Raw genomic sequence first — 13,288 nt, 5'->3', positions numbered from 1 at the left:
TTAGGAAGATGCCTTTTTCGATCAGTAACTTATAAAATTCTAACGCCTTACCTGCAGGGCCGCAGTCAGCAGAAAGGATTGTAAAGGGCCACTGCTCATGGGATCGTATCTTTCTCAGTTAGCAAAGAAGAGAAAATATATGATATCCGGTGTCAAACATGCATAATTTGCGGTTGGTTTGAGTCCTAATATTACTATAAATACAAGTACCCATATAAGACTATGCCTGGCATCTGCGTCACGTCACGTGCAATAAATGTTCAAATTCACATTTTATTAGACAGCTTCGAAATACTTTTACAAATGAACTTGATATTTCAGGTGCGTCTTGTCCATTTTTTTATTCTATTTTTCTTCTCTGATGCATAAATCGTTTTGGCGGAACCCCTATATTCTATATTTGAAACCTCATGATTAGCTCGCTTGATATATTCTGCTGTTTCAAACAACAGTTTTTACATATATACGAATAAATAATGATAAAAACATTGACCATATATAACAGATTGGAATACAAAAAATTGTCTGATTTTCACTTGTGAAATGTTTCACTCAAAACTTATAAAATGGTATTCTATTTCGCGGTCAGTTTGTAAGGCAATTACTTATTCACAAATGTTGTAATACAGGCAAAACAGGTAAGGTCCGATTACGTTTTTTTGATACATCGTAAAAAGATAGCATGTTGATTGTTATCCCCCCAAGTATCTTCCAGTTGAAGTCCAGCTTTCTCAATAATATTCATCAACTGTGTCGGAGTATATTTACAGCTGAATCCGTCTCCCTCGTGAAAGTAAAGTCGTTCTCCCTTTTCCATTACCAGATCAATTCCAAGTCCAGCTATACAATATTAAAGGTATAACGAAACACAATAAAACATATGTACAAAACCAAGTATAATTCAACAAGATATCCAGAAGGCATTATCGGTCACCTATATATATTAATAATAATGTTTATGCCAAAATATAAGATTTCAAAAAGGACTTTACAGAGAAAATGATTTTAAGTGAGACAAACTAATTTTTGACGGACCTCTTGATATATACCATCTCCAAAAGAGTTTATAGACTTTGGCGTGTGTCGGCCAGGGAACAGAATCCAACGCCTTTATCTTAGGAACGCGCTCAACAGAAGGCCAAAAGTGAGACGGTGTCAAGGGAGACGTTAGGAAGAACAAATTTAGTTAAAAAGAAGAGAAAAGATAAGATCCTAAATTTAGTCTCCTTTTACGATCATGCAATAGCGTCAGCAGGTACAATTCTAACGCCCTACCCCAGATTCTGCTCCTGCTTTGCGCTCAGCATACAGTGAGCGGGACGACTGGTTGACCCGTTGTCAGTATAATGTGACCGGATGGATTTGATGTCTTCGGCGATATGCTTTTGTGACATAGCACTATAAAAAGGGCAAAAGTTCCAATGTACAAGAAGACACAACAGGAATATACAGCAGTCTCCCAAAACACGCACCTCACACACTTCAAACACGCTACACACCACATAAATAGGAGACCGTCCTTACCTGATATTGACTGTTAATAGGACGTTAATTAATCAAACAAACAAACCCAAAAAGTTTAATTTAATTGATGTTCCCTAGTTTCCCTTTTGGACCAAACCCCACCTGACCAAGATATGGCAATATCACATTTTCATGCAACCCCTACCCTTCTCTCAAAGTTGTTTCTATAAATATATTTGCCCTACATTGCCCGGACGGGTGAGCTGTCCGATCACCATTTATACAAAATCTTTCCTCTTCCCCCGAGGAAAGTCAACAAACAACACCAGCACTTTATAGCTATAACTAGAATTCCAATTAATCATTCAAAGTAGTGTTATAAGTATTTGTCGCTTATAGCGACATGTATTTGATTTTAATGTAAAAAAGTGTTATACAGTAGTTATTTCAAATTGGAATATTAAAAATGACAATACCCTCTCTTACCAAGAATTTTTTTTCTAACACTCATTATTGTTATATTGATATATTTATTGAAAATGCAGATAGCCTGGGAAATACGACTATTTTCAATACTGTCTTATTTCTTGGTGCATATCGAACTGTTTCGGCCTGAAGACAATATTGTTTCTAAAATAGAAAACAATATTGAGACTGTTGACAAACTTCATGCAGACAGAGGAAGAAAACCACAATGTCCTAATATTTCATCGACAGAGACTTAAATACTTACGAATTGGATACTGGAGAGATTCCTTAGCGGTTACATAGGCTCTTATATAGCTCATGCTATGAGGGTCCGTGTTCAATTGAAAATCCACACCATACTTAAATCTCGACATGTTTATTTGACTGTCTTCCTCTTTATTCAGCCGTGATAAGCCATATTTAATGAAACGTTCGAAGAGACCTGTAATAGTACGAATTATTTTTTAATGATTTGGTTTATTGAGACGAGGTCAACATTAATATTGTCGATTACGCACAAAAGCTATTGCATAGTTCAGAATTCAACTTACATCAAACAGAGATTTTGTTTATTTCTTACTATGATAATTGAATAGAATAAATATGGGCACGCAAAGGGACTGAAAGGGACAAATAAGTGAGGCTTATTCTGTTACCTAACCATAAAGCAAAATATGACATGAATGTATTGTTCTACATTAATTTTCTTATGAGATACATAAACATAAATCATTGAAAACAACCCATGTTATTCTGAAGTTCATAATGTACGTGTATTTTAAATGAAATTCCACATCGTATAGCAATACCATTAAGCAGATACAATATGTACGGTATACCCAAGCCAATGTCACGCAAGTTAAACAAATGTAATACATAACCACAGAGAAGTTTATGAAATTGTGTTTTAGACAGGAACATGCAAGTAATACGGTAACGCACTACTGTAAAAATGACTTGAGTTTCACTAGCAAGGGTCAAATTACGACATGCAAGACGTCCGACCACAATGTGTAATGGTGGACAGCGAGGGGGTTTAAATATTTCACACATTTTTCATCACAAAAGGATTTTCTGGCAAATAACAGTAAAAACAACTAATTTTACTTTCATTACAACTGGTTTGTTTCCGATATTCATGCAAATTTTAATGTACCCTTAAATTGAACCGTCACTCTAACTCATGCAGTACACTTGCATATCAATCACAAAGTCAACGTGATTTTCGTCGTTTATAAGAAGTTCTCAAAGGTAGTTGCTACAGATTGGATTTAAATCAACTTAGCTCATTCTTTAGCAAATTACAAACGATAATACCAGAATCGTCGTTGTAGGCCTTTAAAATGGCATCTCTGTCTTGTGTGATATCGGCACTGAAAACTAGTCTGCACTTATCTGTAAAACATTTTAAAAATATATAAATTTATTTTTGTTTTGAGGACGGGGTGTTGGGGGGATTGGTGTGGCTAAAAATTAAAAATAACAACACTTCATGGATAGTCCTTTCATTACATTCATGTAAATATATTAATTTCACCAGTGGTCTGGTATAGTAGGCCTTGACGTACTATTAACCGAAAGAGTAATCTAAGGACGCATTGAAAGAATGCAAAGTGTTATATGTGAGAATTCCTGTAAAATTTGAAACCAATTCAGTACTTTATGAGGAAACTTCTACTCTACATCCAAGAGGAGGCTGCCTCTCTGTCATATTGTTGTCCGATTGATCCGAAAATGCAACATACACAACTAATTACCAAAGTGAAACCTATGCATAGAATTTGAAAAAGATCCCTCCAGTACTTCTGATTTATGGAAGGACTGACGGACGGACACCACGGACGATAGAAGATTTTAATAATCTACCAACCATCTGATGATAGTCGCTACAATAAAACGTTAATGAATTGGAAGGAATCTTTCTGGCTTTATGTTTAAAGAAAATAATTCTTCGGACACTATGATACCAACCTGTCATTATAGTAGAAATTTGATGAAGTGTTTGAACCTGGTCATCATACGACAGGTTGATTATCCCATTAAACCAAAGAATTAACTTGGTACCTTCAACGTTTCTAAAAATAATGCAAAGTTATTTTGATTGCATGAATTTGGATAGTAAATATTGCATATTTTTCTTAATATCGGGTGATCGGGTAGTGTAGTGGTTTAGCCGCTTGCCTTTCACCTAGCCGGCCGGGGTTCGATCGCCGGCAAGACATAAAAAGTCAGGGGTCACCTGCTCGACCACGTCGGTTTTCTCTGGGCACTCCGGTTTTCTCTCACACTAAGAAACCCTCACGCGCTTACATCCGGGCCATCGAGAGTAATTTACATCAGCTGTATAACTTATTCTCAATCGATGTCAAATAATTAATAGTTAATTTTCTTATATATGGTAGAACGATTGCTTTTTGAAATTAATTAAAATAATTAAATTATTTGAGTACGTTTTAAACATTTATGTTAATATTAGTTCTCTCATCCATAGTTGTAACAAATGAAGGTGAAGACATGAAAATGTCAAAACCTAATTAAATCCTACCTTAATTGTTGTATTCCTTCAGCGTGTTCTGCACTTATAGGTCGAACTGATAATGATTCGTATTCTTCCAACAACTTCCTTGCTGTTCGCAACAGAAATCCTAAAATACAAAAGGGGGACCAATCTAATTCATTTAAAATTTGAAACATAATCCCTAGTTAGAAGATTTCAACTTCAAATTTTTATTAAGTTTTTAAATATCGGTTAATTTGAAAGGAAGATATCCCCATGGCAATACTAAATCATTGTTTTTCTATCGCTTAGTTTGAAAGGCTCTCTAACAGGCATCAACGACCGGTCATCGAAGTCTGTGCGTTCGATCAACAGGTAAAATGAACTTGAAATTCTGATTTAGACAATATCAATTAATTATAAATGAACGATACGTTTTAAACAAAGGTTCATTTACGTAGTTAACGAAGAAAGTTGTGGTCACAATCATCATGGCTTTTAAACCACAAAACGTGGCCACAATTTGAACCTTGGTTAGAATGAATCGTGGTTAACTTGAAATATTTTCCGTCCCCGGGGATTTGAATATAACTGGGTTCGACTGTAGATGAGAAACAAATAATTGATGAGCCGAAATAGACTCCCATGCATGCGATGTGTTGCGTATTTTAAATCATAACCGTAATTACACATCAAGGGTATTATGACGTATTCTAATTCGTTAAACATACCCTCAGAAATGTCCTCTGGATAGAATATCAATCTGTCCTGTCTTTTTAATAGTTCGTTGATAACATATCTCGTTTTTGAGCAGTTTCCGCTTCCAATGTCAACCAAGGTCAAATCGTACGGAACGTTTGGAATGATATCCTTTAAAACCAAGAAGTATAGTTAGACTTGTTTGATGACAGTTCATATATACTTCTGACACATGTAACTGATAGTAATACTTGTTGGATTGGTTGGTCATTTGATTTTTGTCTTATTAACAGCCAGGCGTACTGGGATTCGACTAACTTGATAAAAAGTGTATGCATCATGACGAATATGAGGTATTACTGTGGACTCGTAGTTTGCTCTGTAGTCTGTAAATTTTGGTATAATATGGGAAAAATGTACGTTTCAGAAAAAAGGGGTTCGTGACATATTTCTGTCACCAAATTGTAGCTATAGCAGGTACAAGGAGCGTCTGTTTACCTGGACGTTGCGCTGTAGAACTGATACCTGGCTCCGTAATGAGTACGAATTTTTGTTTTTAACGGAAATGTTATACTCCATTTCAGAACCGATGTCATCATAGTTGTACCAAGTAGGGAGATGACGGGGATTAGACGTCAGGCATTTTACCAGCGTCTGTTTAGTATCTTTCGCCATTTATCTGTAGAAACAATAAAAAAATCAATAAAACAAATCCGACGCCCTTATCATTAAAATGACGGGAATGAGACATCAGAAATTTTACCAACGTCCGTTTAGTATATTTCGCATTGTATCTGTGGAAACCAAGTAAAAATAAAATGAAATGATTTTACACTTTAAAGATGCTCCACCGCCGACAGAGCATAAATGATATTTATCACTTGAACAATACTTGGTGTTTAATCGTGTATATATATGTCTAATTAACATAAAAATAATATAAAGTAATTTATTTTGCCTTTGGTGCATGAGCAATCAGTACTTCATTCCATATAGGATATAGTGCCACGGAATTTTTTCGGGATGCAATTATTTTTCATATTTTTTAACTTTAAGTAAAATTAGAAGCTCAAACTTTTCAATGGTGGTAATGGTGTAAGGTAAGTAACTTTGGTAACTGAAGAAAAATACTAAATCGTCTACTCCTGTTTTTGAAAGTGAAACATTATCATTTGTTAGCGGTGGAGCATCTTTAATTTTCATTTCGATGTATGGTTGGATATATTGGCTTAAAAATAATTTGGATAGTATAGGCTTTATCTTTAAACACTGTGTTTAAAGATAAAAGATGTGTCACACCACTACCATAAACCAACATATCCCGTTCGTGTCAGTATAATATGAGCGGGTGGGATGTGTTGTTTGGTTCTTCGGCAGCATGCTTCATAGATATTGCACTATTAAAAGACAACAGTTTGAATTTACAAGACGAAACAGCGCAAATATACTAGTGTCCCAAGACACAGACAGTCAGTTGTTTTGATTTGAATACGGAATGGCCAGTTCAAAGAAAGAATATACATTGTAATGATCACTTACACACACGGGTCAGTAGTTCACAGATAATAATCCAAAATACCCAGTACTTATTATGAAAACATGTTCTCATTCAATTAATTTATAGCTCGCAACCATTTTTTCTCCAAAAGTAATTAATTTACACCATTACCTGATTTGAGTTCGCATTGTAAGTATCCAGTTTTCCGAAACTCACATACATCTTTCATTCAGATTTGATGAAAATCTATGCTTACCGAAAATTCTTGTGGATTTTTACCAATTGCAAATGGAGGTAAAACTAGTCCAATTGTATAATAATACAGCATAAGGAACCTAATGTCTATATATCAAATTGTGAAATCAAGCCAGCTGTGACATACATCAGCTGCTTCATTTAGTTAAAGAGCAAATCATCAGAGGAATTTTGCACGTTTGATTGACCATATTTCAAACATGGTCCAGATAAAACGAATTTATGCATTATGTTAATTTGTTGTCATTTTAAAATATCTATTGCAAGATGTTACATTGCATCAACCGACAGATGAAATGGATTATAATGTATCTACATGTTTTGTTGCATTATAACTTTCACTTGTGATGCCTTGTAGTCTTCGATTAGGTGGTCCACCTCAAAGGATTCATCATCATTGTCATACTGAACCTCATAAACAGCATTGTCTGCACCGTCTTTTCCCCTCACAAGCGCCAGTACTGTTCCAGAATACCACTGAAGAGTGTCTGACCCTTCGTCTACTATCCACTGGTGTGATATTCTCCGACCCACAAACTTTGTCTTATGCTCTCTGAATCTAAATAATGAATTTGTCATGCCATTGACATCAGAAATAATAAACTATATGAGTATATTTCAATTTAAATTACGTACATCATTTTGATTTCTGACATTTATTTCCAAAAATGCAAATAATTTTGGTAACACATGAACATAAATTACGTCAAGAAATTTCAACTTTTCACCTTATTTTCCTATTTCCTTTAAATCTAAAACAATTTTGGATATCTCGCTTTTCCCAGAAAACCTTGCGTACTTATTTTAAAACCTCATGTATCCTTATAAGGTTCCAACAGACAGATATACAATGTATCTGTGCTTAGTCTTACGTTGGTGTCCTGGATGTGCTGGGTAATGTGCTATGTAAATCTGTCCTATCTTCCGTACTGTCACTGGATGTGGAATTACACTTTCTCCCCTTGCTGGAACGTTTCACATAGGATTATTTGTCAGATCTCTCGACATGACATCATACTGCAATTACAGAAAAAATGAAACTTATAAATAACTTGTTCAAATATTCAAACAAAACATAACCAAACAAAACAAGAGGCCCAGAGGATCTGTATCGCTCATCTGGTTTGTTATGCTAAGAAATATTTTGAATACAGGATCAGTGTTTACTTCTCAAAAGATTTACTTGAAATTTTCACGTTGGACGCATCCCTCCTGTCACAAATTGTGTTCCTGTGCTCCCAACAATGTTTTTTTATATCTTATGTTTTATATATTACAAATCATGAAATGATGTAATGTTAACTCAGTATTTATTTGTAAATGACCATAAATACATACCCATATACCTGGTTCGCGAATGCCAGGACCAAGATTATGTCTTGGACATACTAATTCCGGGAGAATGACTTTCATAAAGAACGCTGTCAACTTAGGTACCATTATATTTTCCCACAATCCAACATCGTTATGAGTTTTCTCAATATTAATCTGGTAAGGATTCTTCGTTCTAACTATGAGGTCAATCAATGGGTGATTAGTGATGTTTACAATACCCTGGCACTGGTAGTAAAACTTGTCTGTTCCTTAGGCTTTGGATTAGGCTTCGTTACGTGCCGATTTTTTCTTCTCCTCTGGTTTATTATCACATAATTCTAACTATACTTGATAGTATGTATATTTTGTGATATTGGTCCCATTCGCCACAACAGATACAGGCTATAAAGTCCACATGTGTTTAACACAATTAGCCATCCACTGATGGGCATCAAGAACCAATCTCATAAAAATACACATATATTTGATTTGTGTAGTTACAACTATAATTGTAATTACTAGTGTTTACCCATAATTAGTTTCTTAGGAGTTACCTTACTTAAATATTTGATGATTTTAAAATAAACAAGAAAAAAGTGTTTTTTCTCCTGGTACTCCGGCTTTTCTCCACCAATAAACCTGGCATGTCCTTACATATCACTGGCTGTTAATAGGACGTTAATCTAAAAAAATCGAAACCTAAGGTTCAATCTGGAGATGTAGTGAAAATCTTAATTTATTGATAAATGCTTGACTAAGAATACTGATACGATACTGATTCCATATCTTGGTACATGTACATACAGATAATTCTTGTTTCCTGTCGTTTATACTACTGACTGTAATATCATGTGTCCTTCAAAAATTTTCTGCTGACTTTTGCCCACAAAACCCAGCATTTATAAGTTTCTAATCCTGCTTAGCGCTCAGCATACAGGGAGTAGGACGACTGTCCCACCCTGATCAGTATTATGTGATCGGGTGGGGTGTCTTCGGCGTCATGTTTCCCGTATTCGAGATTACTGGTTTATTTGTTCGTGTTTGTTCTCCGAGATCTGATTGCTATTTGTGAAGTATGATTATGTTGACCCCATGTATCGCTTGGGAAAGTCTAATTATTGGCCCAGTTACCTCACTTGGATTTATTCTGGTTGTGATTCCAGTTACTTCCATTAGTTCTAATTGTGGCCACAGTTTCCCCTTGTTCAATGTTTGAATGTCCGTGCCTGTTGTTTCTAAGTTAGGGTTTTGTGCTATTTTTACATTGGATTCTGTGGTTAACACATGAAATAACCTACCACTGTCTGTCGGCTTGTTTATTGGCTTCAAGATGGATAGCATGCATTTCAGCCTCATTTATGTCTTTTGAGTCTAAGTTCTCATAACTTTATTCTTGTTTCAAATTCTGGGATAGAATCGATAAAATGGTCATGCGCTAAATTCTTAATCACATTTGGATCAGAAGCTGTTGGATATGCTCGTCTTGTCAACTTTCTTATATCTTTTACTAGTTCGGCTAGTGACTCATTTTTACTTCGTATTCTTGTTTGTAATTTTGCCCTGAACATTTCTGGTCTTTCCTTATAACTAAACATTGCATTTAACATTTTGACAAAGTTTTTGTGTCGTGTCTAGTTCTGTAAGGATAAATCTTACTGAAACCTTTAGATTACTCGTCAAGTATAGAGCTTTGGACTGACTGTTCCAATTATTTATCTGTGATGTTGTTATAGACTATGATATGTCTCAGCCAGGGGACAGATCCCAGAACCTATCTCACCCAAAGGCCAATAGTGAGGCAGTATTTAGAGAGACATTAGGAAGAAGATTTGATTAATGAAGAAAATATAGATAATATCGCCTTTTACAATTCTAACGCCACACCTGCTTTGCCTTAAAAGAAAAAAAGCTATATTACTGTACAATTATCAAGTGATACAAAATCTGATATCACAAACAAGTCGACGGCTTGTTATCTTTGTCGTCATATTAAACATTTTTTTTTATTTACAACCTTGGTCAGATAGTATGACATGAATTCAAGTCAAATTATCTCCAGTTTTAAATAGCTACTCTAATACGGTGACACAAATAATTACACATATCACTCATTTCGACAATACTAAGTTAAACATAATACATTATACTAAAAATAATCTCTTTTTCAAGTTTAATCTCCATTTTGTACACATTCTCATAAAGGTGAACACACTCAAGTTTCTAGTACATGCAGTTATATTTTGGAGCGGAAATGGAGGCGCGGGAACAGGTCCTTCTTCATGGTCTGCAGCATCCCCCGATCTATGCCGTTAGTTCCCAAAGCTTTTAGGGCGATCTGTTTGGCCTCCTTGAGAAGGTTTTCGGGCTCCCCCGCTATGTCTACAATGCCTAGCTCCAAAGCTCTTTTGGCGGGAAATCTTTTTGCAAACAAGACTGCTTCTCTAAGTGCTTCCATTCGTCCGAATTTATACCTACCAATAATGTACAATAAGTACAATAAATGATACAATACCAAATTATATAAGTGATATAAAAATAGAAATGAAAAGTCCCCATGGTTGAGATAACGGCACTAAGTCCTTATTGATAACTAAGTTCGATTGGCCATCAAACAAGTAATGAAATGACTACGTTTCATTTTCTATATGTTGTAAACAGAACATAATGCAAATGTCCATGCTGTTTTTATAGACACAATCACTATATATAATATCTACAGAGAATAGTAAACGTAATTGTACACGCATAGCTTTTATGAAATTACTTTTTTAATCCAAATAATGAATTGCATTGGCGAATCTTTAATCTCGCTTTACATTACAGAAAGCCAAAATCATATGAGTAAGAAAACTGAATACAACTATTAAATATCTATCTATACAAGCACAAAATCCATTGTCCATTATATCAGTTATATCAGTATCTGCCTTACATAAGCCTTCGCTTTTTGGCATCCTTTAGATTTCACATTTATGAATTTTCTATCTTACATTATTAATCAATTCGTCTCGGTTTTCACTCATATTCAATGAAACGATTGAAGAGATCCCAGAATTATTAAGTTTTGTGGTTATTTTTGGCTAATTAATGATCTATATCAGTCAGTTAATGATGTTATAACGGTGTAGCCCATGCATGTGTTGTTGTCTAGCGATTGACATACATATTATATGTCACACATGCATGACCATGGACGTTAATTTAATTAAACAAACAAACACGCAAAAGATCACACTAAGCGTGGTCATATCTTTTGTTTAACTGACTATTTTCTACAAATACTAGATATACAATCGGGCAATATTCACCCAAAAAACCATACAATGTTATAGTTACCGTAGTAGATCTAATGAATCTTGCTGTAAGCGGAGATTGATGAGTATTTCATTCCAACAAATCCAGCCTCGTTTGACGTTCATGACACGATAGTCATGAGCAGCTGCAATGAAAGCTCCTCCAGCGAAGGCGTGGCCTGCAGAAAAACAATTCTCATATTTGGACTACTGTTGTAGATCTATACAGAGCCTATCGCTATCAATGTATATCATTATAACATTTTGTTTCACAAAATGTGTGTCTTAATGCTACTTATAATTTGTGATAAGTTTTCTTATGTGGCCTACAACCTTATCAATTTTGATGTGTTTTTGCCAAGAAGGTATGCGTTAATTACAAAACTCTGTAATGGTATTTTAGTTATATCGTTAATACCACTAGGGATTTGTATTTGGGTTATCTGTGTATAATCAAAAGCAGACGGAATAATCATCACTTGTTTCAAGAATTATGAAAGTTGTTTTATAAAGATTTGATAAGTTGTTCCCATGTAATCCCGTGTCTATCAATAAAATATAACAGGCGAAAGTCTAAGCTAGACGCCTCATGAATTGGTTATAAAACACAGTTGCAGAAATGTCGATATATATTTTAACATTTGAGTTGAGGAGAATGTATCAGAAAAAATATATAAGTACCGTTGATAAGTGCAACTGTTGGCAGAGGAAAATGTGCTATGCGCCATTGTAATTGTCCGAGGTTAATTCGAAAATTGTTGACTACATCCTCCCTCTCGGACTGCATCCACTTCAGATCAAGACCGTTGCTGTAGAATTTTCCTTCTCCAGTAGTAATTACCGCCTTCACATCTTCATTTCTAAAAATAAAATGTTTTTGTCTTTGAACGTGATAATATTAAGTCATCTGACCCGAATGCAATTAGTCAATAACTAAAAGGCCTATCAACTAGATATTGGGCCTGTAGCATGTTTGGATGTAGGACTAGCAAGATTGTTCAAATGGATGACCTTGACTGACAGTCAATGTAACAGAGGTCCAATAGGGTATAATTTCTAAACGAATTACTGTGCGCTTCAGTACTATCTATTTTGTATCAATATTCAGATGACCGTTCAGTCGACCCTCTTGTTACTATTAATTTCTGTATAAACACTGAGAAATATCTTTAAGTTAATATGTATCAATGCATAGCTGATAAGTATATTTATTCTGATTGTAGAGAAAAATTCCATTGGAGCGAGTTCTGCATGCCGAAACCAATATATTTCTATTACTATATGAGTGGCTAAAATACTGGCATGTTAAACGTCCTATATATTAACCTTTCTGTTTCGTTTCTTTACACCTGTATACTGACCTTTCAATGTCATCTAGGATTTTCGTCATTTCATCGATGTATACTTGATTAAGTCTGTTTTCGCCATTCTGCATTGTTATGATTGCAAATCCATCAGCTGTGTATTCCACTTTCATGACAGCCATTTTGACGAGCAGACGACACCAGAGATAACGTACTTAGGATCATGTGTTTACAATATACCCTGATATTTGCAGTCTTAATCACAGCGACACTACACACCTACGACTGATATCTGTAAGCTATACAGACAAGTGTGTCTAGTAAAAAGTACTATTCATTGTCATACATTTGACACATAAGAGTCCGTCCTTAAATGACCCTGACGTTAACTTTATAAACCAAACGCTGGACCGGTAAACATTTCACTGCACGGGTATCTGTCTAGATTGGATTTTGCGTGATTGACTACACTTTATTAAAGTAAATCTGTTTATAA

At 35.0% G+C, this 13,288-nt stretch overlaps 2 protein-coding genes across 2 annotated transcripts; both read right to left on the bottom strand.

Moving 5' to 3' along the window:
* Positions 1-259: 259 nt before the first annotated feature.
* On the bottom strand, positions 260-5,803 carry LOC138316999 (histidine N-alpha-methyltransferase-like). Its single transcript, XM_069258632.1, has 7 exons — positions 5,627-5,803; positions 5,161-5,299; positions 4,478-4,577; positions 3,904-4,007; positions 3,250-3,327; positions 2,198-2,374; positions 260-840 (listed from the first exon to the last, which is right to left on the bottom strand). Exons 1-7 carry the CDS (start codon positions 5,801-5,803, stop codon positions 650-652), a joined length of 966 nt encoding a protein of 321 aa, XP_069114733.1. The 3' UTR covers positions 260-649.
* Positions 5,804-10,348: 4,545 nt separating this feature from the next.
* On the bottom strand, positions 10,349-13,217 carry LOC138315643 (uncharacterized). Its single transcript, XM_069256817.1, has 4 exons — positions 12,850-13,217; positions 12,170-12,348; positions 11,532-11,667; positions 10,349-10,666 (listed from the first exon to the last, which is right to left on the bottom strand). Exons 1-4 carry the CDS (start codon positions 12,972-12,974, stop codon positions 10,429-10,431), a joined length of 678 nt encoding a protein of 225 aa, XP_069112918.1. The 5' UTR covers positions 12,975-13,217; the 3' UTR covers positions 10,349-10,428.
* Positions 13,218-13,288: the final 71 nt, after the last annotated feature.

Source organism: Argopecten irradians, chromosome 2, assembly GCF_041381155.1.
Source record: "Argopecten irradians isolate NY chromosome 2, Ai_NY, whole genome shotgun sequence".
Classification (NCBI taxonomy): domain Eukaryota; kingdom Metazoa; phylum Mollusca; class Bivalvia; order Pectinida; family Pectinidae; genus Argopecten; species Argopecten irradians.
Note: the sequence above shows the minus strand (reverse complement) of the source record. Positions and strands in the feature narration are given on the sequence as shown.

Excerpts from the sequence above, each read along its gene's own strand:
- LOC138316999 (XM_069258632.1), bottom strand. The coding sequence starts at position 5,803 with ATGGCGAAAGATACTAAACAGACGCTGGTAAAATGCCTGACGTCTAAT. Across the intron at positions 5,300-5,626 it reads TTCTACAGCGCAACGTCCAG|GATATCATTCCAAACGTTCC; the intron begins GTAAACAGACGC and ends TTGGTTTTAAAG. Across the intron at positions 2,375-3,249 it reads GGCCTACAACGACGATTCTG|GTCTCTTCGAACGTTTCATT; the intron begins GTATTATCGTTT and ends GTACTATTACAG.
- LOC138315643 (XM_069256817.1), bottom strand. The coding sequence starts at position 12,974 with ATGGCTGTCATGAAAGTGGAATACACAGCTGATGGATTTGCAATCATA. Across the intron at positions 12,349-12,849 it reads ATCCTAGATGACATTGAAAG|AAATGAAGATGTGAAGGCGG; the intron begins GTCAGTATACAG and ends TTTTATTTTTAG. Across the intron at positions 10,667-11,531 it reads GATTCATTAGATCTACTACG|GTATAAATTCGGACGAATGG; the intron begins GTAACTATAACA and ends CATTATTGGTAG.